Genomic DNA, 25,405 nt, shown 5'->3' with positions numbered 1-25,405 from the left:
CCCGTGGCGAGATGGCGCGTGGCCCCCTCCTGATCTGTCGGGCGCTGCACAGCTTCCCTCGCCTGTTGCCAAGGTGACGGAGCGGGTGACGTATAAGCTGGCGGGGCGTGCCGGACGTTCGCCATTGGCTGCGCGATCGGCCGATGGCAGCGGCCGTGGTGTTGTGAGCCGGGTGTCCTTGTGCAGCGGGAAGGGCGGTCGCCTCAGTCTGCGGCAAGGAGGACAGAGGAAGGGGAGGCGTCTATTGGCCTGCCAGCTCCAGCACGATCCCGGTCGTTGACTGACGGAGGTACAGACCGGTCGACAGTGTCGCCTTGAGCCGGGCTGCGGTGGGAGACGGGCACGGTTTCCATCGTTTTCGGACGGGGTCGGGAATTTTGATCAGGCGCGCTTCGGGCAGCTCCCTTGGGGGCTGGAGGGGGCCTTCTTGGCGGGTCCGTCGGGGCTCCGTCAAGGAGCGACTCTCTGCCTTCCTGAGGAGACGTCGGCACCGCCGAGCCCGTCTAGGGCGCCCGCCTTCTCTCGGGCAAGGGTCGAGAGGGAGTGTCGGAGAAACGGTGGTAGGGGGTGAGGCGTAGCTCGGCGCCGACCCCGGTCCCGTGGAGCGGGGGAGTCGGGTATGTGGAGGGCGTCGTTGCCTGTCTACCCTCCGTGGAACCTTCACCACCGCAGGCCTTCACCTGCTCCCGCAGAGGGAATATGCTCCCACGTCAGCCTGACCGCAGGCCCGGTCATTTTGCTGTGGCTTTTTAATGGCTCCGTGGGGGGCGGCGGGGATCCAGACGACAGGACAGTCGGGGCAGAATTGCTGCTGTCCCCACCACGCCTTGCAGGTGCTTCGCCGGTGTCTCCACTGGGCCTCGCTGTTGTGTCCGTTGCTTCCCGCGCCGGCCTCCTTTAGCATCTTATGAGCCAGGGAGGCCGAGGGGCGGGGGCTTGGACCTCGCCTACGGGTAGTAAAGCATCATGGCCTCCGGTTGGCGTTATGCTTTGAGAGACTGAGGAGAAAATAGGTCGCCAAGTCAGGACGCTGGCTTGATCGTACAGCTTACGTTGTACGGTGTTTTGTCGTTTATTTCTTTTTTTTTTAATGTTTTTATTTGTGCATCGCCTCCAATGCTCACTGAGCTGAGGGGCAACCTAGAAAAATTCAAAATAAATAAAATCCCAAAAGGTAAAAGAGGCCTGAAAGTCTGTCTCGAACAATGTATGGATGTCCAAAAAGGAGGACATCAGCTGCCATGTTAAAATAAGGAGCTTTTAGTAATTCTGTTTAAGGAGTTGCTGAATGTCCCCCCCCCCATTTAATTTATATTCTTGTCACATTTAGTATTGTCTGTGTATAGCAAGGATGCTTTGTGGGTGTGGCTTGTAGAGTAATATTTGCAAAGCCATGGTACTTAAGTAGGTTGTAATCTCACCTTTTTCCCTGTATAGTTCTGCTTTTTCCTCTAATCCTTTTTTTAAAACATCATTTAAAACCTACCCTGTTCTGGCTGTCAAGTACTGTTTAAGTACTGTGTAATGTTTAATGTTGTTTACCTGTATGGTTATTTATGTCACTTTCAGATCAATAATGGGTGCAGTTTGAAGTACTTTAAGGTGGGACCAAGTGGTGACAAGTCCAATATAATCCTAATTTACACTTTAATTCGCCTCTTCTTTTATATCTATGTTTGTCTTGGAATTTCTTTTCCATTTCTGCAGAAGTGCAGTGGGAGATATTTCATAAGTCTAGGAAAGTATGGATCAGAAGTGACTAGAGGGAGATACAAAAGGATAATCTGCCCATGAATTTCTGTCTTAGCTATTCAGTCAGAATAAATTTCTGGAAGGGACTTGCTGGTGGCATGCACTTGACTTGCTGAAAGGTAGGGGCAGTGCTAGGTATCTAAAAGATCCAGGGTACAGGCCCATAGGACACAAAATTGCACTATTTGCATATGCTAATTTACATATGCGACTATATGTGCATAATTAGAAATAATTACTATAATTTAGTTCTTATAGAGGGCAGTTTAACCTCTTGCTTGCTTTCAGGACAGAACTGTGCAGTGTCACAAATTGTGCTTGCTTACAACTTACCTGCCATGCACCCACACATTTCCTTGGTCTTTCAGGCCAAATCCAGATGGGGAGGATCGCCTGTGACCAGCGAACTGTACAGCACCTTAAACATTTACAGATAAATTTCAGACTGAACATAATGGCACTGAAAGAAGGTGTTGGAGCATACCTCCCTAGATACATGTTTTTATTATGACACTGCATTGCCAGGTTTTCAAAGGGGGTGTGTGTTAAAATCCTCATTTTTCCATGTATAGAGGCTTACCTGTAATGTGTAAGATGTCCCTTCCAATCAACTCTGCCGCTGGGAAGAAAAAGGCTGTCCTTTTCTCCATGCTATGGGTTCACCAAGTGTGGTTGACTAGGACAACCCCCCACCCCCCGGCTGTATGGGACCTTAAACGTCAAACGATTAATTGCAAACTGAATATGGCACACTAGCAAGGGAGCATGTGGGAATGTACTATAACTATAATAACCCATGGTCAAATGGCTGCAAATTTACACAATTGCTAAGGAGTTACCCCCATTAAACATAGTGGGATTTACTTCTGAGTAAACACTCCACATCTCTAGTCACTAAAAAGCACAATAGCACAGGACAGAGACCCCAAGACTGGAGGATGTTGCTTTGCTGCTTCTGGCCCTCAGACCAGGTGAGGAGGTAGAGAGAGCCACTGCTAGAGGTGGCTCCGCATATTATTTCAAATACTTTTTTATTTTTTTTTAGTTTCTGGGATTCTAGAACACAATTTTTACAGTTCTTGGGCTCTAACTTCTTGCAATCCTAAAATCTACACCCAATCAAGTTTGTAGCAGCCTCATCAGCTAAGATTCTGAAAGTACTAAAATGCACAGTTGGATACATTTATTAGGATCAACCAAAATTCCTAATAAAGGTATTGCCCAACTGTAAATTGTGTGTGTGTTTGTGTGTGTATGTGTAGGGTCCTCATGGACCAGCATGGCTACCTTTGTTTTTGGTTATTGGATTTTTTTGTTACCAAAGTTATCAGTCCCCAGGCTTCTCTCTAGATCCAGATTTTGGATTTTTCTTCAGGGTGAATAAGACAGGTTGCAGCTCTGAGCACATTTACTAAGGAGTAAGACTCCAGTCCTACATACACTTACTTAGCTGGGAGTAAACCCCATTCCACTCAGTATGACTTACTTCTGAGCAAGCATGTTTAGGATTACACAATAAGTTTGATGTAATTTTGAACATGTTTCCCATCCACAGATCCCTCTGTACCCCCAGTTGTTTCCCACCCCATATTATTTCCTGTACCATCTCAGCTAACTTTTCCTATCCCACAGGTCTCTACAGCCACTCCCAGGGCTGGCCCCAACACATTTTTTCTGTCTGAGGTAGAGCAGCAAATGATGCCTCCCCGCAAGTCAAGGTGCATAGTAGTAACCAAAGCCATTTAAGTTGTTTTGGCTCCTGAGGCAGAAAATCCTACAAGCGCCTCTCCCCTTCTCTGGCAGTGAAAATAAAATAATAAATAATGTATGTTTTGTTGCTTTTTCATGACATTCCAAATCAGTTGTCTGAGGCAGCTGCCTTAGGCTCTAAAATATGTGTGTGTGTGCATGTGTCTTTAATGGACCTTATCTCAAAAGGACATCCCTGTTTGTAAAAGGGGTGTATGTACAAGGGAGAGGAGGACATTAGATATCAGGGGGGAAAAAACTCAGAAAGATTCAAGGGAGGCAGTTGGAGGGAAAGCATGTGTGGGCAAAAAGCCAACTAGTCCAGGGGGATCAGGTGCAACAGAGAACATCAGGGCATCTGTACCTTTATTTCAGCAAGTGCCATTTTTCTTCAGTTACGTAGAAAGCAACATCTTTCAAAATAACTTTCTGTAGAGTGGACTACAGTCCATGAAAACTTAGTATGCCACAGCAAGTTTGTGAGTCTCCAAGGTGACACAAAGCATTGCGGCTTTTGAACATAAAAGAGCAAGAAGCTCCTATCTTCCTCCCACTTATATAATGGGAATGTAGGGAGAGAGAGAAAATGAGCAGACTGTGGAAGGAAAAATGGTAGTCTCCCCTCTAGTTTAAAAGGCTGGTACCTTCATGCTACACTTCCTATTAGTCTGCTAAGGAGTGAGTCCCAAGTTCTAGTAACTGCAGGGCTAGCTCAGGGGGAAGAAGCAGGCTTGTATTAAGATAGATGAAGGCAATTGGGGCGGTTCTGAATATCCAGGCACAGCTCAGAAGATCTGGGGCCCGTACCCAGGTACGGCCCATGCTGAAATGTAATAGCGATTAAGGAGTGACATCCTCAAGGAGGATTACTTTGTAAAAGTGTAGTATGTGCATGCATGCTACGGTTATAAAATTGAAGACTAAAGTAGTTAGGATTTTGTATTTGAGACAGTAGCCAAGAATCTTCCTGTTCTGTGTTGGGTGTGACCTAACAAGCTAGTTGCATTCTTGAAATATTGGTGTTAAATTAGAGTCTTCTAATTTAACACCAATTAAATTTTTTTTTAATTTTAATTTCCCCCACACAACAAATCACTTTCTTTGCCTGTAGAGTCAGTACTGACTGGATGGAGGAAGGATATTTTTATATATGATTGTGAAAAATTAATATTTGCACAACAGTCTTAATATTTGCACAGCAACAAAATCAGAACCTCTTTTAAGGAAGGTAAGGTGACTGTTGAAGTGAAATGAAGAGCCCATCTGTCTGACACAGGGATTGTATGGCACAATCTTTCTGGACCTACAACAGATCCTGATTTGAAAGACTACTATAAACTAATCTGATTTGACTGCTTGACTAGCCACTCCCATTACTTCGTGTTCAGAACCTACTATAGTTTACATAATGCCATTAGCAATTGTAACGAGAATTACTGAAAAATTAATGAATGTAGTTTCTGAAAAATTAATGTAGTTTCCTTCTGATGCTACTGTATGATTTGTGAATGGTATTGATAAAAAAAAAGGCTAGTGATCAGCCTAGGTGATGATAAATTATACCCAGATTACGTATGAATTATTGTGCTGTTAAAAGAAAGCAGAACTGCCACTTTCTCTTGAGATGTTTTGAACTGAAGTGATATGGGCTAAAGTACTTATACATGTAAGAATTCCACTTGTGTCCCATCATATATTTGAGGAGCCTAGACTATGTAGGCAAAATTAAAACATAACATTTGAAATATACAATAAGAATACTCTGGTTTTGGAAATGTTAACCTATATATTTTATGAGAACATAGTTTTTCTTAACCCTGCAAAACTTGAAGAATCTGTATATTAATTCAGCCTTGCAAATACACCTGCCAAATGTACTAGTCCACAGTTTTGTTGGCCCTTTTACTCACTCATCCCATTACCCAGGGATTTTTCATCGAAAGAAAAAGAACCAACTTCATGTAAACCTTCCTTGCCTGATCACCTGAAGGCAATTTCTTCCTGCCATAGGCAGCACTTGTTTTCAAGCTTTTACTGCTTGACATTTAGTGTTGGAGAACCCAGATTTTCTAGGTGGAAAAAAATCCACAAGAAGTATACTTGAAAATTATTTCTTTTGATACGAAAAACAAAAGTTTTGGAACCTGGTAGCAATTATGCTATATTTGCTGCTCAGTGGAATGAACTGCATGAAATGTAATGTTCCCTTTGTGAGTCAATCTAAGTGTCTTGGCTGTGAGACACTTCTCACCTTAGTCATCTGGCTTGTCTCCTTTTATGAGGATGTGCACTGAAGTTGGATGATTTTTTCTCATATTGCGAGGTACAACATGGAGACACAGTCTAGTTTTTATGGTATGCTATCCAGCGAAGAGAAAAGTCACTGGAAAAGACCCTGATGCTGGGGAAGATTGAAGGCAAAAGGAGAAGGGGACGGCAGAGGATGAGATGGCTAGATAGCATCACCGATGCAATGAATATGGACTTGAGCACACTGCGGGAGAGAGTGCAGGACAGGAAGGCCTGGCGTGCTATGGTCCATGGGGTCACGAAGAGTCGGACATGACTGAACGATTGAACAACAACAACAACAATCATAATAAATATGTCGAAGTATATGTTTGAAGTATATGTTCATGTTTACATTGTTGCTGTTTATTCGGTCAGTCGCTTCTGACTCTTCGTGACTTCATGGACCAGCCCACCAGCTTCATGGACCAGCCAGAGCTTCCTGTCAGCCGTCGCCACCCCCAGCTCCCCCAAGGTTGAGTCCGTCACCTCCAGAATATCATCTATCCATCTTGCCCTTGGTCGGCCCCTCTTCCTTTTGCCTTCCACTTTCCCTAGCATCAGCATCTTCTCCAGGGTATCCTGTCTTCTCATGATGTGGCCAAAGTACTTCAGTTTTGCCTTTAATATCCTTCCCTCAAGTGAGCAGTCTGGCTTGATTTCCTGGAGTATGGACTGGTTTGATCTTCTTGCAGTCCAAGGCGCACTCAGAATTTTCCTCCAGCACCACAGTTCAAAAGCATCTATCCTCCTTCGCTCAGCCTTTCTTATGGTCCACCTCTCACAGCCATAGGTTACTACAGGGAATACCATTGCTTTAACTATGCGGATCTTTGTTGTCAGTGTGATGTCTCTGCTCTTAACTATTTTATCAAGATTTGTCATTGCTCTTCTCCCAAGAAGTAAACGTCTTCTGATTTCCTGGCTGCCGTCAGCATCTGCAGTAATCTTTGCGCCTAGAAAGACACAGTCTGTCACTGCCTCCACGTTTTCTCCCTCTATTTGCCAGTTACCAATCAAGCTGGTTGCCATAATCTTAGTTTTTCTGAGGCTTAACTGCAACCCAGCTTTTGCACTTTCTTCTTTCACCTTTGTCATGAGGTTCCTCAGCTCCTCCTCGCTTTCAGCCATCAAAGTGGTATCATCTGCATATCGGAGATTGTTAATGTTTCTTCCAGTGATTTTAACTCCAGCCTTGGCTTCATCAAGCCCAGCACGTCACATGATGTGTTCTGTGTACAGGTTGAATAGGTAAGGTGAGAGTATACAACCCTGCCGTACTCCTTTCCCAGTCTTAAACCAGTCCGTTGTTCCGTGGTCTGTTCTTACCGTTGCTACTTGGTCGTTATACAGATTCCTCAGGAGGCAGACAAGATGACTTGGTATCCCCATACCACCAAGAACTTGCCACAATTTGTTATGATCCACACAGTCAAAGGCTTTAGAATAGTCAATAAAACAGAAATAGATGTTTTTCTGAAACTCCCTGGCTTTCTCCCTTATCCAGCAGATATTGGCAATTTGGTCTCTAGTTCCTCTGGCTTTTCTAAACCCAGCTTGTACATCTGGCAATTCTCGTTCCATGAATTGCTGGAGTCTACCTTGCAAGATCTTGAGCATTACCTTACTGGCATGTGAAATAAGTGCCACTGTTCGATAGTTTGAACATTCTTTGGTGCTTTCCTTTTTTGGTATGGGGATATAAGTTGATCTTTTCCAATCTGGTGGCCATTCTTGTGTTTTCCAAATTTGCTGGCATATGGCATGCATCATCATCTTGCAAGATTTTAAACAGTTCAGCTGGGATACCGTCGTCTCCTGCTGCCTTGTTATTAGCAATGCTTCTTCAGGCCCATTCAACCTCACTCTTCAGGATGTCTGGCTCTAGCTCACTGACCACACCGCCAAATCTATCCCCGATGTTGTTATCCTTCCTATACAGATCTTCCGTATATTCTTGCCACCTTTTCTTGATCTCTTCTGCTTCTGTTAGGGCCTTGCCATCTTTGTTTTTGATCATACCCATTTTTGCCTGGAATTTACCTCTGATGTTTCTAATTTTCTGGAAGAGGTCTCTTGTCCTTCCTGTTCTATTACCTTCTTCTGCTTCCGCGCATTGCTTGTTTAAAAATAATTCCTTATCTCTTCTGGCTAACCTCTGGAATTTTGTATTGAATTGGGCGTATCTCCCCCTATCACGGTTGCCTTTTGCTTTCCTTCTTCCTTGGGCTGCTTCCAGTGTCTCAGCAGACAGCCATCTTGCCTTCTTGGTTTTCTTTGTCCTTGGGACGTTTTTTGTTGCCGCCTCCTGAACAATGTTGTGAACTTCTGTCCATAGTTCTTCCGGGATCCTATCTACTAAATCTAGTCCATTAAATCTATTCTTCACCTCCACTGCATATTCATTAGGAATATTAGTGAGCTCATATTTAACTGATCTGTGGGTCTTCCCTATTCTTTTTGGTCTGATTCTAAATTGTGCCATAAGAAGTTCGTGATCTGAACTACAATCAGCTCCAGCTCCATGTTTACATTAGCTTTGCTAATATGTCCACAAAATTTATTATCCCATAATTTTATATTAGTGCACATGCCTAAAATGTATAATCATGGTTGACATATATGTGTGTGAGAGGGGAGGAGAATAAGTTCATCTGTGGATGTCTGTAAGATAGAATACAACCTTTCAACAGACTTAATTTTTTTTAAAAAACGAGTTGGAACATCTTATGCAGCTAAGCTTAGGATGCCAGTCAGTTGACTAGTTGGATATTGTTAGTTGGCTACCTGTTACTTGACTGTGATCCATATAGTCAAGAACACCCTTTTGTAAGTGGCAGCTTACTTTTTGTATTGAATCATGTTGTCATCTGATAGCAGCAGGGGTGAAAGCCCCTGGCACTGCAAACCTGCAGTAGCCAGGACACACACATAACCCTCCTTTAGGAATAGGCACCTCCTGCCCTCCAACTCTCTCCAGATAGTTTTTTCCTTTTCCATTCTTAATTAAGCCATGTAGCCAAGCTTCTACTGGGTGCCTGGAATCTGTTGGGGTCCCATCAATCTCAATTGTGTTTGCTGTGTGGAGGAGGAGGGTCCTAGCAGGGCGCTGCCTAAAACATCTGGGAGGGAATGGTCTCTGAAGTTTCCTAGAAGGCAGAAGCGTCTATAATTCTTTGTTACTGTTACATGAATAAATATTTCATCACTGCCAAACCTTTATGGAACTTCTTAAATTTCAACTTTTACCCTTACGCATAATTTATTACACAATCAAGTTTTTGTTTTTATTTAGTCCTAGATCTGGGGGAACAGTTTTGAAAATGCTGTCTGGACTTTTTCGAATGCATGGCCTTTTTGTGGCCTCTCACCCATGGGAGGTCATTGTGGGAACTGTAACTCTTACCATCTGTATGATGTCCATGAAGATGTTCACTGGTAATGACAAGATCTGTGGCTGGAATTATGAATGCCCCAAATTTGAAGAAGTAAGATGTTACATTAATTCTTTTACATATTACTTACCAATGCTATTTGCATTGCTATTTGATGCATTGCTATTTAATAGCTATCAAATAGCTATTAAATTGCTATTAAATTAAATTGCTATTAAATAGCTATTAAATTGCTATTTAATAGCTATCAAATAGCTATTACCATGCTATTTGAAAATGATCTACTAGGTTAAGCTGAGATAGCTTCATTGAAGCAATATTTAACGCTAGCTGCTGACTAAATTAATTTGAGTGCACGTGATCCTAAGTCAAGTTTCGGATATGTGCATCTTTGAACAGATAAAGTGCAGTTTTAGTAACTTTTCATTTGTAGGGATTAATGAATTGCAGACACTTTAGTAATAACATTTCAGAAAGATTAAATGCCTAAAATTCTAATACAGCTTTTATTGAACTTCTTCAGAAATGTAGTGTTCTTACTTTTTAATTTAAAAAATAAATGATGTTTTCTCTGTTGCAGGATGTTTTGAGCAGTGATATCATAATACTGACAATCACACGCTGTATAGCAATCCTTTATATATACTTCCAGTTTCAAAATCTGAGGCAGCTTGGATCAAAATATATTTTAGGTAAGATACATTGCTTTGTATCATGGCTATTACTTTGCTAGTACAATACAAGTGAATGGAGCATAATAGTTAACTTCTGTACATGATCAATGCATAAAAATAGGTTTGTGCCTGTGTATTACCCAAATTGGGTCCAGCACATGCAAAAGGTTGCTAAATTGAGGCTGTGGGCAAATTGCACGAGAAATTATTTATATTGCCAGCACTTCACAACGTTTTGTGGACTAGGACAGGTTCTGCTTGGAGATACGTTAGAGATGTTGAAATAACTGAGGAGAGCATGAGCAAGTTCCTTCTTAAGACTCTAAGCCCTGCCAAGGGGGAAAATCATGCATGTGTGGTTCTGGCATGTGGATTACCCAACTGGACTGCTCAGGACTGCAGAAGTTGCATGTAATGGCTCTGGGGATTATTACTGTTCATTCCAGAGTTATGCTGATCTAACCCAAGGGAATTTATGCACTGAATTCTTCCTTAGAAAGTATTTATACAGGTCAGAATGATAGGACCACATTAGCAACTAGGTAGAACAGTCTCTGTTCACCATGTTCATCCTCTGTGTAACCTGAAGCAAAATGATGTAGCAGTTACATGGTAGGGTCTGACATGCATATGCTTGCTGCAAAGGAAAAGATTCAGATTAGTAAACATTTACAAAGTGCTGCTTTGTGAGGAAATGTGTGTGTGCGTTTGGTTTTAATGCCTTATTACATAGACTTTTGGTTTTTTTGTAGGTATTGCTGGGCTCTTCACCATCTTCTCAAGTTTTGTCTTCAGTACAGTGGTGATTCATTTCCTTGATAAGGAACTGACAGGCTTGAAGTATGTATTATTCATTGTTGTATGTATGAAATATGCCTTTATCTGCACAGGAGCAGATCCAGTCGTGAAGCTCAGAATGGATGGGATGGGGCAAAGTGGGAGCACACCCCAGAAGCCTCCAGGGCACACATGAGGCCTCTGGAATGTGCTTTCACTTCATGTGCCCCACCCTCTCTAAATGTCCAGTGCTAGGCCCGCAAAATCCCATTGGCAGCTCTCCACAGAAGTTTCCTGTTTCCATTTCAACCTTTTGGTGCTATACTGGCACTGAAAGAGTACTCCTTCCCTCCCTTCCACTCCCCCTTCAGGAAGAGTGGGATTCTTTGTCCCGCATTATATTGCATGTCATCATTGCTGTTTACTCTGTTCTATCTCCATTCCCCATGCCCTCATGTACCCTAAAGGCATGTAGAAGATTAGGTGTGTTGAATGAATTTATCCCTTAAAAGACATCTTACTTAATGTATGTTTGAAGCTTAAAAAGTTAAAATGTTGCTCATTCTGGTATAAATTATTTGGGCTTACGTAATTAAGGTGGTTTCGGGGGGGTATACGCTGTTTTGTACGTTTGTAACTCTATTTCAAATACACAATATGATTCTGTGTCTTTTCAGTGAAGCTCTGCCATTCTTCTTGCTTCTGATTGACCTCTCCAGAGCCAGCGCATTAGCCAAATTTGCACTCAGCTCCAATTCACAGGTCAGCCAAAGTCTCTAGTCCAGTAGAAAGAAAGTACATTTTTATAGCACAACTCAGGGCCTAGATGCATCCTTTTTGTTGTAAGCAAGTACTGAGGTATAATGGAATTTTTACTCCAGTTTACCTAGAAATATGCTTGGAAGTCAAAAAATTTGTGCACCTTGTCTTGCATTGCTTTAGCCTTTGTTAGGTATGTTATCTCAGTGATTATAGCTGACACCATATGTTCTGTGTTATATATAAAACCCATTAAAGGATAAGCTGTTGCATAAAATGGTTATTTCAGAACAAAGCCTTAGGGATAATTAAGAAACAAATGTTCATGTCTGTACTGACCATGGGCTTGTTTAAATACTTTATGTAAGGTATTATGCTTTATGTAATATTTAATCATCTTCAGTTTATTATCACACCTTATTACTGCAGCAACTGTCTGAAAAGGAGAAGGCATGTGTTTGTCCTTAGGTCCCCTTTTCTTGTTACGTAAATGGATTTGGGTTTGAGAAAACATGGATACAAAACAATTGTACCTATTTGGCCTGATTTTTAATTGTTTATTCACCATCAATATAGTTAACAAACATAATTCTTCCAATTTATATATTAACTGACTTAAATATTTGGGGTTTTGTATAGGATGAAGTAAGAGAGAATATTTCACGTGGAATGGCAATCCTTGGCCCTACATTTACACTTGATGCCCTCGTTGAGTGTCTTGTCATTGGTGTTGGTACAATGTCAGGTAAGCTGGGGAATTTTAAGAGTACAGCAAGGATTTAAAAGTTAAGTTTCGGGATCTTGACCTGGCATATCATGGGCAACTATGTGTCTTACTACTTACTGTAGTCATCGACCTGGTTCGCACAATCAACGTGGGTTAAACAAGCCACAGTGGCTTGCTTAAGCTTGGTGTGTGCTGGACACCATTTGCCTAATCACACACCCAGGCACAGCTTGTTGTGTTGTCTGAACCCAGGCAGCATGGCTTGTTGAAGGGGGAAACAACCCTCAAATAACCCAACAACAGTCCATTGGAAAAGTACTGTGACGCTAATTGCTTTGTGTTTGCCTCTTTAACAGGAGTGAGACAGCTCGAAATCATGTGTTGTTTTGGCTGCATGTCTGTCCTTGCCAACTACTTTGTCTTCATGACCTTCTTTCCTGCATGTGTGTCCCTGGTATTAGAGGTAAGAGCACATCAACATAATAACTGGTATAATAATAATAACCATCTATTTTATTTAAGATCTTAAATTACTATGATTCACAAGTGTGCAAGTGAAGAACAAGTGAAAGACATTACTATGAAATGGGCTCAAAATATAGGAGAAAATATACCTATGGAGATCTGGGAGAGACAATAGAATAAAAAGCATACATTTTATTTAAATATAACAGTAAAACTGTTAAAGTTATGACAGTATGACCCCAGTTATTGTAAATAAGATAAAGAAAAATCACTCTTCTATTTGTTAGACATGCCAGAAAAATAAAATACACTTCTTTTACATATGGGGGGAATTTTCCTTGGCAAAACAATTGGGCGGGGGGGGGGGGGAATAGTTTTCTAGAAAATATTCTGGGATGTGAAATTCCATTAGATCCGCTATATTTTCTTTTGAATTACAGACATGCTAATTTACAAGAATCTTAGGGATATAATACTACATGGTCACTGCTGCTAGAACTCCTTAGGCAAAGGATTGGAGATCACGAGTTATACCCACCCTAAGAGAATGGCTGCATTCTGACAATGGTGGAGGCAAAAAAAACACCATTGTGGGTTCTTCCCCTGCGTGTTGTACATGCAACCATGATTTGCATAATTACCTGTGATGCAGTGCAGGTAGCCGTGGCGTCCGAACGTGGCAGGGGCTTCTTACCCACCCCACAACCTGTACTACAAGTCATGGATTTGTAAGAAGTTACCCCCACCACACTGTGTGGCAGGTTCAGATAACATGGCAGCCTGGGTAATTATGCAAATCTCAGGGGCAGGGAAACCATGATGGGTTCTTTTGCGCCCCCACCCCCATGATCATCCAAAACTGACCAATGGGTAGATAAAGTGTGGGGTTTTACATTCGTGGTCAAATTAACTACACCATATAAACATAAAAGAAGGAAGATGGAACAAATTTACTGTAAACTGGTCTCTGTTGATATTTTGCACAAATATTACTTTATATCCAAATATACAAACTACAGTGCTTTAATTATAGAAAGGTAAGATTTATGATAAGATACACAGTATACCATAATTAAAGTGTATTGCACATGCAGTGAATAAGTAACTATGTAATTCAATTTAATTGCCCTGTGAGGAGGATCCTAATGATTTTTTAAATTTAATATTGTTGTGGTTTTATTATTTTTCTGTTACTTGTAAGCCAGCTTGGTAAGGTTTGTATCCTGAAAGGCAGCATATAAATAATTGTAATAAAATAAATTTATGTATGTAGTTAATGTGAGGCATTGTATTTTCTCTATTTGAAGTTCTTTTGGTGAGCTTATTTTTATTAAGATTATTTTGGAAATGTTTTTTGTTCTAAGATTTTTTTTAAAAAGGAAAAATATTGGTATATGTGCAATCCACTGGGAAGTTTTTCCTGAGCAATTGAATTGAATGGGAGCTGCACACAACTGCTACTGTTCTTATATGAAGTTCCTAGTAATTTCAGTCAGCCTTCACTGTTCTTATGTGAAGTTCCTAGTAATTTCAGTCAGCCTTCACTGTTCTTATGTGAAGTTCCTAGTAATTTCAGTCAGCCTTAGGCAGGAGAAATTCATACTGGGATGTTAAGTAATTTAAATACTATATTTTAACATCATATGAGCTACAAAGAGTAAGGTAACAGCATGGGCATTCATAAACTGCTAGTTTGTTATGATTCATCTATCTAAAATTATTTCTAGGCTGCCTTTAAGGGTGGAACCCTCTCAAGGTGGCATGCAAGATTAAAACCACACAGTGTGGATACAATTTTTTGAAAATGAATAGAAATACATTTCAATAAAATCCATAAACTCCGAGATTGCCAATTAAAATCAAAACTTACCAGTAAAATCCAATAACCCAGACTTAGGAGAAGGCCAATGAAAACAGGTGGGTCTTCAGAGCTTTCCTGAAGACCTGCAAAGAAGGAGCCTGACTTCCCCTGATGGAAGTTTAATCCAGAGTTGTGGAGCCACCACTGCAAAGGCCCTTTCCCTTGTACTCACCAGCCTAACCACCCTTGGTGGTTGGGCAAGTGAGAAGGACCTCTCTTTCAAAGTCCAGGCAGGCTGGTACAGGAGAAAGTGGCCTTTCATGTAGCTTGGGCCCAAACCATTTAAGGCTTTAAATGTTAAAGCCAGCACATTAAATTGGGTTCAAAAATGCACTGGTAACCAGTGCAGCTGGCTCAGTATAGGTGTCACATGAGTTGACCACCTGGCCCCCACCAATATCTGGGCAGCCATATTCTGTACCAGCTGAAGTTTCCAAACCCTCTTCAAAGGCAGCCCCACATACAGTGCATCATAGTAGTCCAGTCTGGATGTCACCAGAGCATGAATAACCAAGGCAAGATCTTTCGTCCAGCTAGGGTTGCAACTGGCATACCAGCCTAAGCTGGTAAAAAATAATCCTGGCCACCGCTGCCACCTGAGCTTCCTCAGTAAGTGCCAAGTCCAGGAGCACACCCAAACTGCGTGCTTGATCCTTCACAGGGAGTGCAACTCCATCCAGGACTAGATGTAATCCTCTTATCCAGATTAGTCAGTTTCTGTTCCCACAGTACCTCAGTCTTTTCTGGATTGAATCTCCGCTTGTTTGCCGTCATTCACCCCAAAACTTTCTCCAGATACCAACAGTTCATACTGTAGACTTATTTGTATGTTTGTATAGCATGACAGTGAAGGAAGATCCGGTGCAGGACAGTGAATGCATGTGCTGAATAAACAATTTTGTTCTTCCTGCAGCTTTCACGGGAAAGTCGTGAAGGTCGTCCCATATGGCAGCTTAGTCACTTTGCTCGTGTCCTTGAAGAAGAAGAAAACAAACCTAATCCTGTAACACAGAGGGTCAAAATGATTATGGTAAGTCTTTGCTTTTGTTAACCCTTTCACTGTGACCATCACCATTAGTCAAGAAAACAAAAGGCAGAGTCTCCCCAAATATACAAATTCAAATGCCAGCAAACTTGGGTATTAGTTCTCTTTGGCTAGAGTATGACATGCAGATCAAAACAAAGGATAAGGAGTAAAGCTATGTGGGCTGAGAGCCTGGCATGAGGACAAATTCTAGTGATCCCCGCTCCCCAAGTCTTGGTACTCAACGTTTTGTGTACCATTAGTTAAGAGAGTGGTTGGATAGTTCGAACTCTTCCTTCCTAACGATGGTGCAAGCTGCTTTTTTCAGACTTTATTTTTGTCAAAACAACAATTTTTACCTTAGAAAAGTTTTAACTTCAACAGAAGAAGAAAAGGGGGGCGGAGGGAAGGATCCATGACTTGTAATGAGTCCCATTTTCTTATGAAAATCAATCTATGCAATTAAAAAGGAGGACCATAAATTGAAATTAACTATTATAGCTTCTATCTCACTTCAGCTTTATATTTAATGCCAGCTTTGACATGTGTAGTATATTGATGCATACTCCTGGGTGAGGTGAGTAGCTAACAATGTACTACTTAAATTTACAGTCTCTAGGTTTGGTTCTTGTTCATGCTCACAGTCGCTGGATAGCAGAACCATCTGCTCAGAACAGCACAGCAGAAATGTCTATGGGATTGGATGAAAATGCACCAAAGAGAATTGAGCCTAATGTTTCTCTGTGGCAATTCTATCTTTCCAGGTGTGTTTAAACATAATGTTAATCAATATTTGATTGCATTTGTCATTAACTTTAGGCAATTTTTCATTATTTAAATTGTTATTTACAAATGACCACAGACCCAATATATCTTAATTACTTAAATGATGACATTCCTTTTCCTCCTTTGAATTTGAATGTTCTGTGTCAATTATTGTAGGATCTCATAATATTCATTGAATGACACACACAGAAACGCTTAAGAGCAGTTCTTGAATGTTTTGTGTGTGTGCTTCTTCAGGAGCTTTTTTTTAACCAAAGAACACTGATCAGTATTTATCATGGTTGACACTAGTATCTGCTTCATTATAGCTAAAGCTTGTAGCGGAAGGAGGAATTGGCCCTGAGGGAAGGAGAGTGACTCTTACCAATATCATAAACATGGATAAAAGATCAGAGTAGTTACTTCTGTCCTGGCCCAGTGTGAATAATTATTTATAGTTGTGATTGTCCAATTGATTTATATGCTGGGCGGCTACTCAAATAAGTGAAGTACTTTACTTGGGGCTCATTCATATATTACTATGCAGTGGGATAGCTGTTTTGAGTTTGAATATTCCACACAGGGAATAACTGTAGTCAGGAATCACACCAGTTAAGATGGTTCCATCCCAGGCCAATACTACTGGCCAAGAGGGGAGGATGGATAGCGACCATATGGTATGCCCATCCCATCTGTTTCCTCTGTATCAAGGGTGGACAGCACATGGTCTTGCATGGGGAGAGAGAGACACACACACCAGCCTTTTTGGTGGCTCCACAGTGCCCTGTCACACCACCGAAATTTTGCAGTTCTGAGGAGGGATTTGAAGGAAATAAAGGAGGAGGTACCAAGGAGGCAGTTCCAGGTATCAAAGGTAGATAGGAATCAGATCAAGGTCAACTTAGTCCAGCAGTCTTTGCAAGAATCCCAATAACCAGCAGGTGATGGGAAATATTTTCAGTGAATGGAAGGAGAAAGTGGACATGCAGAAGTTTAAAAACTTGGATTGGCTACATTTTTTGGCTTAAAATACCGTCATGAAGGCCTTCATTACAGCAATGTAAGTTAAATTACTATATTTGCGTTATTGATGTTCTTCTTCAATCCTTTCTAGAATGGCCAGTATGGACATTGAGCAAGTAATTACTCTTGGCTTAGCTCTTCTCCTTGCTGTCAAATACATCTTCTTTGAACAGACAGAGATGGAATCCACACTGTCATTGAAGAATCCTATAACATCCCCATTAGTGATCCAGAAAAAAAATCCTGAAAACTGCTGCAGAAAGCAATCTGTACCTTTAAAAAATAATCCCAACTCCAGAAAAGTAGATGTTCCTATTGCCAAAGAAGAAAAAGGTAACCTCCTTTGACATTTTTGCTTGTAATTTTTTAACAAAATTTAATACTGAAACTTGAGACACTCAGACTTCTGCGTTTTCCTCATATTCCCTTGTTGATTTTAATGCAGATGAAATTATAAAGCCGCTGCTCTTAGAATCGCCAGCAAAGGCCACATTTGTGGTTGGTAGTTGTGCGCCTGAAGAAACATCCTTAGTCAGCAATAGAAAAGATACTGGAATTGAATTACCTAAACAGCCACGCTCTGTAGAAGAATGTCTCAGTATATTTCAGGATGGCAAAGTAAGCAAAGAGAATTATGAAGTCATCTAATGCTTTAAATTGCTTAGGATCTTTGTGCAAAAGTATTTTTAATAATATTTGAGTATCGATTTTTTGCTAGAATATTTTTCAGTGGATTGCAGTACACATGTCCACCTTGTAAATATGACTTTCACAGTAGTTTTGGAAACTCCCTGCTTTTTACTGAAGTTGCTTTATAATAACTGAAATTCTCAAAGTGAGTAGAGAGTTTATTTCAGAAAGCCTCTACTGGCAGGACAAAATTTCATGTACTGATAATATAGCAGACATCAGTGAATCTATTGTTATCTTGGATGTTAATTGGTTTTTAACTAATTTTTTGCTTAATTGTAATGTTGTTTTTAATGTTGTATATTGCCTTGGGCAAAGAGCTGACCTGTAAATACTGAAAATGAAAAAGTAACTGTATGTTTTCCTTCTCCTAGATGGGTATAAAATTTCTTACTGATGCTGAAGTCATTAGTTTAGTCAATGCAAAGCATATTCCTGCTTACAAGCTAGAAACTTTGATGGAAACCCAGGAACGTGGTGTGTCGATTCGTAGACAAATGTTATCTCAGAAGCTTCCTAAACCTTCCTCCATACAGTATCTTCCCTACAAGAACTACGATTATTCCATGGTGAGTTGAAGTGTAGGCTAACAGAAGGATGTGCAGGCTTGTTTGTTAATTTATTTAACTTGAGGCATCAAGTGTTCTATAATTCTTGATTTAGAGTTGAATTAACTGAGTGTGGTAATCAATAGCAGTTACAACTTTGCAGCCTAAGATAAATGACAAGGGAGATAATCAGATATAGTTTAGTGGTGTAGACAGTGGAGAAGGGGTGTCCTTGGGTTTTCTGTTCCTTTTGTAATTTTAGCAAACATGAATGTGTGTTTCTCTTTCTAACATTTTCTTCCCAGCATGCAGAATGACTGTATTTCAAGATTATACAAGCTCCACTTTCTTGTTCCTGTCAAGCATGTGCTCATGAAAATGTTTAAGCAAGTTATGTTTTGTGTTTTAGCAAACTCGGCTAGTGGCATTATCATTAAGGAAGCATTTATTTAATTGTGCCATACATCTTATCAAGATATCAAGGATATCTTATACCTTATATAATGCAGGTGCATTTTACTGACATATAAAAACAGCCTAAACTGGTGCTTTACTTGACACACATAATTTGGCAGTTGCATTGAACAGGAGAAGTGGAAGAAAATTATTTACTGTTTATATCAAGTTACTGTAAACTCCAAGTTCTTGCTTGCTTCATATTTTTGCTATTTTCTAGTAGATCAAAGTAAAGTTGCTTTAGTAGATTAAAAATTGCTGCTTTAAGATATTGCTCAAAAAGTATATCTCCGTGTATAATAGCAATGACAATATAATAGCAATATTTTTATAGTATCGACCTTTTTTGTTAAGGTATTGGGTGCCTGCTGTGAAAATGTGATTGGATACATGCCAATCCCTGTGGGAGTGGCTGGCCCCCTTCTTCTGGACAAGAAAGAGTTTCAAGTTCCAATGGCGACAACAGAAGGTTGCCTAGTGGCAAGCACAAATAGGGGGTGCAGAGCAATATGTGTAAGTATTGGTCACACAAGCAGAGTTGGTAAGGCTCTATTTTAAGCAGCTGATGTGGATTGAATTGTATCCACTTGGGTCTGTCTGCCAGCACAATGGACACTGCTGGCAGAATGGATTCCCTCTTCTCATGCAGCCCCAGTTGGGGACCCCCTAGAGCAGATGGGTGGGGCAGGGAGTGCAGTGGGGGGAGAGGAAGGGGAAGTTCCATTGTGTGAGCAGAAGATTGGATGTTGCCCTACATAACTCTAAAAAGTTACTTTGTTGTTGTTAAACCTGCACATTTACTAGCCATTAATCGTACTTTGTGTTTTTATCTCAGCTTGGTGGAGGTGCCAGTAGCCGTATTCTGGCAGATGGAATGACACGAGGGCCTGTGGTAAGACTGCCCACTGCCTGCCAGTCTGCAGAAGTGAAGGCTTGGCTTGAAACACCAGAGGGGTTTAAGACAGTCAAAGATGCATTTGATAGCACAAGCAGGTTAGCATTTTATATAAGGAATATATAATGCGCGTGTGTGGAATCTAGCATTATTTTGCTGAAAAGCAATCCAAAGCAAAGCATGCAAATATTATAGTATATATTAATCTAATTAAACATTTCCTTTACAGGTTTGCTCGTCTACAAAGACTTCATATCTGTTTGGCTGGCCGCAACCTTTATATTCGCTTCCAGTCTAAAACTGGTGATGCAATGGGAATGAATATGATTTCAAAAGTAAGATCCAGAATTTGTTCTGTTTATTTAAAAAGATGCTGGTCTGAAAACACAGTAACTTATTCAAGATACCCTGAGAATAATGGAGAAGTGCGTGCTCTTTAAACACTTAAACTTTTCAAATGATTCACAATAAAACATTCTCAGAGCTCCTGTGTCCTGAGGTGTGTGATGTCCTGGCTGCAGATAATATAGATCTATATTATGTTTAATTTGTCTTAAACTATCAAATGCAGTGTGTTGGATCCAGATTTCACCTTCTGTGAACATAAGGGTCTTGATCCAGTGGAGGGATCCCGCCAGCAGAAAATTGTGGGGAAACAACATCTACCAATTTCCTTCCTCCCACTGCAGACCCAAGCACCATTTTCCACACTGTACTGGGTGGTTCCCCGTTTCCCAGAGCAGATTTTCAGAGGGCACAAGGAGTTGCAGAGTAAGCAAAGATTTGGTGAAACACACATACCCCAGCAGAAGTATGCCTGACTGGAGCTTCGCTCTTACAAGCAGGAACATCCCTTGAGCAAAGTCTGAGTCCAGCCCAGTGTTTAGCATAGCATACCATCTGCAAATGTTTTAAAGAGCAACTATTGTTATGGGTTGTTGGTTTATTCTAATTGTGAAAAAGTGAACTTTGAGCTTATTTTTTTATAACGTGTTTTTGCATGCTGCCTCTGAAATTCAGTAGTGATACTACTTAAAATATTAAAATTTATTTAATGGAAAATTCTGCTTTTTCCTTTTCCCAGTTTCCCGCTGGGAAACGCCTATTCCCTTGAGCAGAGGTCATTCCGTACTGCAAGGCACCATAGCTGGTACTCAGTATATTTTCTCTTCTTACCCCCACTCCGATCCCCTTCTCTAAACAGGGTACTGAGAAGGCACTTGCAAGGCTGCAAGAAGAGTTTCCTGATCTCCACATTGTAGCTGTTAGTGGTAACTACTGTACAGATAAAAAACCAGCTGCTATAAACTGGATAGAAGGAAGAGGGAAGTCTGTTGTCTGCGAAGCAGTAATTCCAGCAAAGGTTATTAAAGAAGTGAGTACTTGCTCTGTGAACCAACACCTTTTAATGCAACACGTTCATTAAGTGGGGCTGCACTGTATTCATTTTTAAATTATCACTGTCTTTTATTTGCACTTCCTCCCTGTCCTGTTCAGAGGAGCTTGTCTGTTCCCATGTGGAAACTCCCCCTGGCAGCTTACAAAGCCACACCTGTTTAACTTTGGCTATAGTACTGTGTCCATGACTTGACCATGCAGCATCTGTTTTAGTAGGGACATTAGAATTCCCTTCAAATTATTACTTGCATGTAGTCCAATCTGGTGATATTTCAAGGGTGTGTGTATTCCTTTTTGATTGACTATTTTACTTTCCACAACAATTAGAGTTTTATTTCTGAGTAGCATAGATCTACTGTTTTAGCTAATTTTTGTGGGTTTGTTCTAGGTACTGAAGACCACCACGGAGGCTATGATTGAAGTCAACATAAACAAGAATTTAGTTGGCTCTGCAATGGCTGGCAGCATAGGAGGCTACAATGCTCATGCAGCAAACATTGTTACTGCCATGTATATTGCATGTGGGCAGGTATGTTATTCATTTATGTAACAGTGTCTGTGTGTGAGAGAGATCATATATTTGAGTTGCTATTAATGCTAAAATGTATGCTGAATTTATCCACTGACTGTAGGATGCAGCCCAAAATATCAGCAGCTCAAACTGCATCACACTGATGGAATCAGCTGGTCCTAACAATGAAGATCTGTATATCAGTTGCACAATGCCTTCGATAGAAATTGGGACTGTGGGTGGAGGAACTAACCTGTTACCACAGCAGGCTTGTTTGCAGGTATGACGCATCAGAGGAAATAAATTTGCTAAATTATAACCCTATCCAGTTCTGTATCATGCTGTGAATGTATGGCCTTAGTTGCATGTTTCTGGCTTACGTTCTTTTGCAGTTTGGAAACCCTGCCCTCTGCCCTGCAAGCTCCCACATTTAAGAGCTTCTGTTTCATTATTTGATTATTTTTATCCAGAGGATATGGATAAATGTCTCTTCTATCCCATTGAGAAATGCTTGCCTTTCACTTGCATGCCTGCATTTAAAATAATAGAGGCATTTGCCTTTATGAGAAGAACGTTTGTAATTTCAGAACAGTGACTTCCTGGGACTATTGAGGTATTCACCTGGCTTTGTGAAACATAGCATGTAGGGCATATACTCTTGTTCTTAAAATAGATGTGGTCTCTTCAGTTCAGACCATTACTGCCTCCTACAAGGGGAGGGGAAACTTTTTCAGCCTGAGGGTTGCACTGCCTCCGTAGAAATCTGGAGCTAGTTTATCACTTCAAACATCTCCTACATGGTGTATGCATAGACACACACACTTCTCTTTTCCCCAGGAGTTGTTGGAGGGGAAAAGGGATGTGGGGAGCCAGAAGCAGGAACCTGGAGTGGAGTAGCACTGCAGTCATTATTGCCTGCACTGGGTGTGTGGCAGTGGGATTGGGAGAGGGTGTGGCTAAGGCAGAGAGAGAGGAGGCACGGCTTGGGGAGTGTCACGGGCTGGGTTCTGAAGTCTGGTGATCCACATTACGCCAGTGGGTCAGAGGTTCCCCATCCCTGGCCTACTGTGACTGGCAGTGGCTCCAAGGTCTGATGCAGAAAAGTTTACCAATCTTGATCCAGGAGACTATTTATCTAAAAATGCCAGGGATCAAACGTGGGACTTGCTGAATGTAAAGCTTGTGCCTGTACCACTGATCTTGGAGCCTACTTAATTTTTTCATGTTTCTACGGAACTTCAGATAGTTCCTTGTAAGATGGCAAGGATCGGAGCATTTTTTAATAGCACATACTCCTCCCTCCTTCTAGAACATATTTTTTTATCCCTGATTACAGATGTTGGGGGTGCAGGGAGCAAGTACAGACAACCCTGGAGAAAATGCCCGTCAGCTTGCCAAAATCGTGTGTGCTACAGTAATGGCAGGAGAACTCTCCCTAATGGCTGCCTTAGCTGCTGGGCATTTGGTCAAAAGCCACATGATCCACAATAGGTAAGAAAGAAACAGACATGTCTAGTCTTTCAACATCTTGTTCCTATCCTGTATCCCAACAGCCAACAAAATACATAATCTAAAAATCTAACAAATTTGAATGTGTATCTTCTTTTTGATAGATCAAAAATAAATCTACATGATCTTCAAAGAACATGCACCAAGAAAGCTGTTTGAATCTTGACAGAAACTTGAAGCAAAGCATTGCTATGGCAAATTGACAAGTGAAAAGAAACAACACATGATCTGTGAATTTTAGAAGGAAGATAATTTTCAGTACAGTGAATAGTTGGAAAGACCCTTGAAAGGATCAGTGGACATGTAGTCCACACATGGCTTGCTGCATCCTTTCCCCCTTTGTTTGCCATAAAAGGATGCTTCTCGATGAGAAATACTTCAGATGGTTTTAATTTTGATGGGATTCTAGCTTGTCTGGATTCAAACATTTTATAGAGTGGGGCTCCAGGTAGTTTATCCAACGTATCCAAAAGAATCAGCCTCTGTTCTTTTTGGAGTGAAAATATTCTACTGAGAAGAAATACAAGTTTTCTAACTACCTGTTTTTGGTTTCGTTTTTTAAATCGGTTTACTTGATTAGTTGCTTTGCAATGTTGTGTTGTGATCACTGTTTTCAGGCTAACTTGGCGTTTTGTGCATAAAAATCCGCTGCAGCCACAAACCTGAAATACATTACCATTCCTTTGGGTCAAGGAAATAGCCAGACACGCAGCTCTACCAAATCCATCTCATTTGGGCAGGATGGCAAATTTGGGTGGGGGCCGGGGAGGCCTTCCAGTTTTTGTTTTCAAATTTGTTGTAATTGTCAAGTCTGATCTAATTGCTTCTTACACATTTTTAAGTCTAGAATGTAGACATTGGGATAATTGAATCAAGTCACAACAGTATTATAAGCCTCTTTTGGAGAGCTTCACTTTCTGTTGTGCTGTATATACAGCTCTTTAAAGTTAGTTCTCCTTCTCCCCCCTTTAAAGTAAATATGAATTTTTGCAATATAGATGGACTTGGTAGAGACTATATTTCAAGGTATAAAACCACTGAGTTAAATTTCTCAGGTGTTTTATTCAGATACTTTGTTTATCTTGCACAGGGGTGAAAAACCTAAGGGCACAATCCACTGGGAAGTTCTATTGGGCAAGCCCTGTAAAAATGACTAGCGGGTGCTCAAAAGCACTGTATTAATTTCCGTGGTGCTTTTCCAAGGTGAACTTCCCAGTGGACCACATTATTTGTAAAGTTTAAGTGGTTAGGGTTGTTTAATGGGAATTAAAGCAAGTCAAAAACATGTTTACATATTTCTCAATCATTACTTTAAAGTATGGCGGGAATTTCTTCTGCAGAAATAGGTGTGTCTTGAAATGAGAGCTGTTAAAGTCATACTTTATTACTGATGCTTTATTTCTTTTCCTGAAGAAATTGTAATTTATTTGGGGGGAAGTTCCAAGTTGCTTACTATTTTTTTTTTTAAGAACTACTAACTATAGGATTTGTTGAAATGATGTCAAAAGAAAAGTGAATGCAACCAAGTTAGCTGCATTTCAGTGAAACATACCACAATGCTACATGGGAGAACCAAGCGGAAGAAGGGGAGCAGGAGTACAGATGCACTTTTCAGTTGCTGGATGCAATGATGGCTCACTGTTCGAAGCTGGTTTGAAGACTGGGGTCCTTTAGACTTCCCATTGGAACCCATTGCAAGACTCCCCTTTACTGCAAGTTCAGTATAAATTGTGGTACTCCTTAATTGCTAAAAAAAGGTCTCTAATTTGTATGTATTAGGTTCAAAAAGCTAAAAACCAGTCAGCACCTATTACTTGCTAGGTATGTGCTGTGGCTACTTGTAAATAGCATCATGAATGTCAATCTCCCTACAGTATTGTTGTCGAAACTGTTACTATTTTCTTATTTATGCAGAGTTTGAACTTACTGATTTTATTTAATGCAACACTGAGCTAGCAATAAATGGTTTGTTCAGTGTCCATTTTGGTGAATGTAACTGGCATTCTGTCTTTCAAAAAAACCATTTTGTACTATTACAAAATTGTGTACATTTTGGTACAGACACTTTTTTCAGTTTCATTAAAACAGTGCAAAAGCAATGTCGTGAAGTTGTGTTACTTTAAGTGTAAATACCAACA

The 25,405-nt window shown here is 40.7% G+C and overlaps 1 protein-coding gene across 3 annotated transcripts; it reads left to right on the top strand.

Annotated features, from left to right (window-relative positions):
• The first annotated feature begins 205 nt into the window (after positions 1-205).
• Positions 206-25,365, top strand: HMGCR (3-hydroxy-3-methylglutaryl-CoA reductase). Of its 3 annotated transcripts, none has more exons than XM_084833461.1 (20): positions 206-289; positions 9,086-9,278; positions 9,766-9,877; positions 10,612-10,699; positions 11,314-11,398; positions 12,035-12,140; positions 12,479-12,585; positions 15,362-15,478; positions 16,085-16,236; positions 17,352-17,593; positions 17,706-17,878; positions 18,325-18,519; positions 19,309-19,467; positions 19,790-19,947; positions 20,079-20,184; positions 21,054-21,224; positions 21,636-21,776; positions 21,880-22,038; positions 23,095-23,249; positions 23,372-25,365. In XM_084833461.1, the coding sequence occupies exons 2-20, from the start codon at positions 9,114-9,116 to the stop codon at positions 23,424-23,426; spliced, it is 2,646 nt and encodes an 881-aa protein (XP_084689587.1). In that variant the 5' UTR covers positions 206-289; positions 9,086-9,113; the 3' UTR covers positions 23,427-25,365. The 3 variants fall into 3 exon arrangements, with proteins under 3 accessions (XP_084689587.1, XP_084689586.1, XP_084689588.1); XM_084833460.1 differs by lacking the exon at positions 206-289 and adding an exon at positions 442-617; XM_084833462.1 differs by lacking the exon at positions 206-289 and adding an exon at positions 442-833.
• The last annotated feature ends 40 nt before the right edge of the window (positions 25,366-25,405 follow it).

Source organism: Heloderma suspectum, chromosome 2 (assembly GCF_057233095.1).
Source record: "Heloderma suspectum isolate Gila_16-S chromosome 2, 16-S_ref, whole genome shotgun sequence".
Classification (NCBI taxonomy): Eukaryota; Metazoa; Chordata; class Lepidosauria; order Squamata; family Helodermatidae; genus Heloderma; species Heloderma suspectum.
Note: the sequence above shows the minus strand (reverse complement) of the source record. Positions and strands in the feature narration are given on the sequence as shown.

Excerpts from the sequence above, each read along its gene's own strand:
- HMGCR (XM_084833461.1), top strand. The coding sequence starts at position 9,114 with ATGCTGTCTGGACTTTTTCGAATGCATGGCCTTTTTGTGGCCTCTCAC. Across the intron at positions 10,700-11,313 it reads AAGGAACTGACAGGCTTGAA|TGAAGCTCTGCCATTCTTCT; the intron begins GTATGTATTATT and ends GTGTCTTTTCAG. Across the intron at positions 23,250-23,371 it reads AGCCACATGATCCACAATAG|ATCAAAAATAAATCTACATG; the intron begins GTAAGAAAGAAA and ends TCTTTTTGATAG.